The sequence below is a fragment of the Octopus bimaculoides genome, chromosome 2 (genome assembly GCF_046866305.1).
Source record: "Octopus bimaculoides isolate indiv1 chromosome 2, ASM4686630v1, whole genome shotgun sequence".
Classification (NCBI taxonomy): Eukaryota; Metazoa; Mollusca; class Cephalopoda; order Octopoda; family Octopodidae; genus Octopus; species Octopus bimaculoides.
In genome coordinates, this window is record NC_142929.1 from 189,981,570 (window position 1) to 189,987,569 (window position 6,000).

The window sequence follows — 6,000 nt, forward strand, 5'->3', positions numbered from 1 at the left end:
CACACACACACACACACAGAGGCACATGCACACAGACACACATACACATCCCCACATGCACACATATATGCACACCCACACCCACTCACACACACACAGATACCTTCACACACATACAACACACATCCACTCACTCACATACACACACTCACACTCAATACAGCACGCACCCACTCTCTCTCATACAACACACACACACAACCCACCACTACACACACATATATACGATGGGCTTCTTTCAGTTTCCATCTACCAAATCCACTCACAAGGCTTTGGTTGGCCCATGGCTATAGTAGAAGACACTTGCCCAAGGTGCCATGCAGTGAGACTGAACCTGGAACCATCTGGCTGGTAAGCAAGCTACTTAGCACACAGCCACTCCTGCACGTATCTGTTCTTTTTTGTGTCCCCTTTTAAGATCCCTGTGTCTCAGTGACTTATTTGTCTTCCTATTCCAGGTGGCTGCTGACATACAGAAACTGCCCCAGTCCATGCTGTTGCCCAAACCTGCGGGCCATAACTCCCCACTCAACATCGATCATCCAAAATTTCCTCGTCAGTCGTCAGTGGAATGGTTGAAGCAGCATGGCTTAAAAGGTCAGTTATTTGAGAAATGTGGTGATGGCAGTAAACCTGAGGTGGGGATGGTCGGTCAGTTGTTGGTGCTAAAAGTCCTCATTACAACAGGAAGTCATTAGGAAACATGTTTGGTGAAGATATCATCTTAGAACTACATCACTGGTTCAGACAAGCCAACGAGAGAGCCTCGATGTGGCAGTGGGCCTACTAGAAATAGCAGCCATATAGCTGATGAATATCCACTCTGACATCTTGAGACATGCATCTTGGTTAATCTATTTGTTATTATTATTATTATTGCTATCAAAATAAGGTGCAGAGCTTGCAGAATCATTAGCTGGAGTGGCTGTGTGGTAAGTAGCTTGCTCACCAACCACATGGTTCCGGGTTCAGTCCCACTGCTTGGCACCTTGGGAAAGTGTCTTCTACTATAGCCTTTGGCCAACCAAAGCCTTGTGAGTGGATTTGGTAGACAGAAACTGAAAGAGGCCCGTCGTGTATGTGTGTGTGTGTGTATTTGTCCCATCGCTTGACAACCGATGCTGGTGTGTTTATGTCCCTGTAACATAGCAGTTTGGCAAAAGAGACCGACAGAATAAGTACTGGGCTTACAAAGAATAAGTTCTGGGGTCAATTTATTCGAGCAAAGACAGTGCTCCAGCGTGGCCACAGTCAAATGACTGAAACAAATAAAAGAATAAAAAAAGTTTTTAAATGCCAGACAAAATGCTAAGTGACATTTCATCTGTTTTAATGTCCTGGGTTCAAATTCCACCAAGGTCAACTTTGTCATTCATCCTTTTGGGGGTCAATAAAATAAATACCCTCTGAGTGCTGGGGAGGTCGATGTAATCGACTTAGCCCCTCCCCTCGGCATCATCAATGTTTAACATCTGTTTTCCATGCTGGCATGGGTTGGATGGCCTGACCAGAGCTGGCAAGGCCAGGGACCACACTAGGTTCCATAGTCTGTTTTGGCTTGGTTTCTCTGACTGGATGCCCTCCCTAATGTGAACCACTCCACAGAGTGTACTGGGTACTTTTTACATGGTACCATCACCAATGCTTTTTACATGGTACCATCACCAATGCTTTTTACGTGGAACCATCACCAATGCTTTTTACAAAGCATCAGCACCCACACCAATGCTCTTTATGTGACATCTTGGCACATATGTGGTCTGACCAATAAGGATCCTGACTGTTGCCATAGTAACGAAGCTAAAGCATGCAGAGTGAAGCCACTTGGCACCGATAGACCTTGAACTCTGTTCTGCATGCGTAATAAGTTTCAACATTCTAGTTCACTTCCGCTGTTGACAGCAGTACTTGGAAGGAACATGTGTAGCGTGCAATCGTCGCATTGACCATGACAGAAGAAGTTGAGCAGACAGTCTGAATAAAATTTTTCCAAAAGTTTGGCGATACCTACTCCAAAGAGGCCTATGCAAAGTTTCCAAGAAGTTTTCATTGTTCTTGACACAACTGAGGAGATCTTGTGCAACTGAAACCCGAGCGTCTTTTTGGTCAGCTGAAGCAGTTTTGGCACAAACTTGGCAGACACGCGTCTCATGCCCAAATCTCCAGTGATAATGGACTGAACTGAACCGTAACTAATCTGCACATCCTCTGATAACTCACAGATGGCAGTTTGACAGTTTCCCATCACAGATGCACACACATCTGTGATGTTTTTCTCAGTTCTGCTGGTTGTGGGTCTCCCAGAACGTTCTTCACTAATGACATTTTTTCAGCCATCTTGGAAACGTCTGAACCCTTCATACACTTGTGTGCGGCTCATACACCCCTCTCCATACACTTTCTGCAACTTTGTGTCAGCCTCTGAGCAGGTATCGCCATGACAACTTTCTCGGTCATGGTCAATGCGATGATCACATGCTACACACCTTCCTTCCAAGCTCTGCTGTAAACAACGGAAGTGAGCTGGAATGTTAAAACTTAGTGCACATGCACAACAGAGGTCAAGGTCACTCTGTGTGCTTTAGCTTTGTTACTATGGCAACAGTCTGTATACTTATTAATCAGGCCTTATATATACCTGCATATAAACACACTTATATGCATGTTTGCATACATACATAGATGTATACACACACACATATACACATCCTTTCTCCCTTCCTTCCTCTGCTCTCTTATCTGCAGTGTTGCTCCCCCCCCCCCCAAACGAAGATAAATCTGCATCTTGACATTCGTAACTGTCCCTCCATTTGTTACAATGATAAGGGTTCCAGTTTGTCCGATCAATGGAACAACCAGTTTGTGGAATTAACATGAAAGTGGCTGAGTACTCCACAGACATGCATACCTTTTACGTAGTTCTCAGGGAGATTCAGCATGAAACATGATGTGACAAGGCCGATCCTTTGAATTACTGGTACAATTCATTTTATGAGTTGAGTGGAATGGAACAAGATGAAATAAAGTGTCTTGCTTAAGGAGACAATGTACTGCCAGAAATTGAACTCTCAACCTTATGATTGTGAGTCAAATACCCTAACCACTTAGCCACATGCCTTTACATTTGTCAATATTCTTTAATTATATACAATTAACTTCAACAAGACTAAAGTACTTCATAAATTATACTGTGTCCTTCTATGCAAATGTAATTAGCTGATGTAATAAACCTGTTATTTTTCAGCCAAGAAGTTAAGCCTTTACCATTTTCTCACACCAAATGCCTTTAATTATCAGAAACACTTCATTCCAGTAATTGGAAAAACTGTACAATCTCAGGTTCATGAAGTAAGTTCCATTTCATAAAAATTATCTCAGAGTTTTTGGTAAATATCAGTGGAGAACATTGTCTACCAGGACTTGTTCAACATTATTCTACTGTTCCATTGTTCTGCTAATTTGTTGTTCTCTTATTCCTATGCTCTGCTTTGCTGTGTTGCTCTGTTATTCCAACATTCTCCTTTTACAGTTTTCTATTATTGTTATTCCTCTGTCCCAATGTTCTGCTATTCCTCTGCTCTGTTATTCCACTGCACTGCCGTTTCATATTGCTCTGTTGTTCCACCATTCTGCTATACTCATATGCTCTTATTTTGTTGTTCTTCAGCTCTGTTGTTCCACCATTCTGCTGCTCTCCTATTCCATTATCCTGCTATTCCTCTGCTGTGTTATTCTGCTCTTCCACATTTCCACTTTGTTGTTCTTTATACCCCTTCTCTCTTATTCCAATGTTCTGATGTTGCCCTTCTCTAGTATTCCTTTATTCCATTATTCTGCTGTTCTCCTGCTCTGTTATTCCACTGTTCTGCTATTCTGCTATTCTGATTTTAATCTCCACAAACAGAAACAAAAAAAAAAAAGGCATTAATTAAAAAGTGTCAAAGACATTCAACACACTGAGATCTTTACAATTAAAGAAATTACTTTTCTTTCTTGAGCTGATTATCAATAACAAGAATATCTCTTCTGAGACAGTTTCTACAGCAGAGAAACTTTTGAGTGTACATAATTGTGCACAGTGCCACCTAATGGGCACCCGTGCCAGTGGCATGTAAAACGCACCATTCAAGCATGGTCAATGCCAGTGCTGCCTGGCTAGCCCTCGTGCTGGTGGCACGTAAAAAAAAGCCATTCGAGTGTAGCTGATGCCAGTGATGCCTGACTGGCCCCCATGCTGGTGGCACATAAAAAAGCACCCACTACACTCTGAGGGTGGTTGGCATTAGGAAGAGCATCCAGCTGTATAAACCTTGCCAGATCAGATTGGAGCCTGGTACAGCCTCCTGGCTTCCCAGACCTCAATCAAACCATCCAACCCATGCCAGCATGGAAAATGGACATTAAACAATGATGATGATGATGATGATGATGATGATAATGATGTTGATGATGTTGATGTTGCTTTGTTTTTTCATTCCTCAGAAAGCAATGGTGCAATTCCAGTGGCATGATGGTTCGGTGAAGAATGTCCATGTTGATATGGCACAAATCTTTGAGTACCAGAAGCAACTTGGTGCCGCAGTGAGTTTATACGAACAGAGAGTCGAATGGTTATCCACAGGAAGTCGGAAGATTTTTGGAACAATTTCAGGTCAAAGGTGAATTAAAAGAAATATGTCTAACTCCTTTATTGAAGATTACAAAAAGAGGATTATGCCCTTCCGCATAAATCTACCTTTTTGCAATGGTTTGGGACAATGTGTATAGGTAAGAAGCTTGCTCAAGGTTCAGTCACCCTGTATAACCCCCTTGGGTAAGTGTCTTCTCCTATAGTTCCAGGCTGACCAAAATTAAAAGAAACCTGTCATACACACACACACACACACACACACACACACACACACACACACAAGACCCTCTTGGTGTGTTTATGTCCCCGTAACTTAGCGGTTCGGCAAAAGAGACCGATAGGATAAGTACTAGGCTTACAAAGAATAAGTCCTGGGGTTGATTTGTTCAACTGAAAACCCCTTATATTTTTTGTCTGAGTGGGACCAGAACAGAAAGGGAGACTAGGCAGAAGTAGACAAATGTGGTGAGGACTGCAAACGGTATGACTACCATTAACCCTTTTGATACCATCCTAGCTGAAACTGGTTCTGGCTCTGCAATACAAACGTCTTGTTTCCATAAGTTTTGAATTAAAGTCTTCCACCAAACCTTAATCACAATCCATGTTCCTAACACTAGCTTAATGATAACTAAGTTATTTTACTAAATTCTTTGTTATATTTGAATTAATTGAAAGAAAGACAGAGCATCTCAAAATAAATACAATAACGAAAGGGTTAAATGTATGCATCCGTCTCTCTTGCAGGATCATCATTCTCTTGGATCTGTCTCTCTACAACATCAATTATCTCATACATATTCAACATTCTATGAGATTGTTGTTGGAACAACAATTACACGATAAGGAATATTTCAACATCATCAGGTAAATCATTCTTCATCTTTCTATTATCTCTGTCTATCAGTCTGTCTGTCTGTCTGTCTGTCTGTCTGTCTCTCTCTCTCATGTCTACTAGGAGCTAGAGTAACCTCCACAGCCATTTTTGCATTATTCACTCCAGATCCAAGCAGCAGGAGGACCATATGATCCATGCAAGACTAAAGAGGGAGGACTAAACATGTGGCCAACAGTTATTTCATCATCATCATCATCATCATCATCATCATCATCATCATCATCATCATCATCATCATCATCTTCATCATCATCATCAGCATCATCATCATCCTCATCATCATCATCTTTATCATCATCATGATCATCATCATTTAACGTCCACTTTCCATGCTGGCATGGGTTGGGCGGTTTGTCTGAGGATTGGTGAGCCAGGAGGCAGCACCAGGCTCCAATCTGATCTGGCAAGGTTTCTACAGCTGGATGCCCTTCCTAACGTTAACCACTCAGAGAGTGTAGTGGGTGCTTTTTAC

General features: G+C 42.0%; 1 protein-coding gene across 1 annotated transcript in view; it reads left to right on the forward strand.

Annotated features, from left to right (window-relative positions):
* LOC106872927 (von Willebrand factor A domain-containing protein 3A) overlaps positions 1 to 6,000 on the forward strand; it is a 62,718-nt gene that overhangs the window by 25,473 nt on the left and 31,245 nt on the right. Inside the window, exons 12-15 of the mRNA XM_089348240.1 lie at positions 459 to 597; positions 3,245 to 3,348; positions 4,483 to 4,658; positions 5,378 to 5,497. Coding sequence (XP_089204366.1) covers positions 459 to 597; positions 3,245 to 3,348; positions 4,483 to 4,658; positions 5,378 to 5,497 — 539 coding nt within the window. The remainder of the gene's footprint in view (positions 1 to 458; positions 598 to 3,244; positions 3,349 to 4,482; positions 4,659 to 5,377; positions 5,498 to 6,000) is intronic.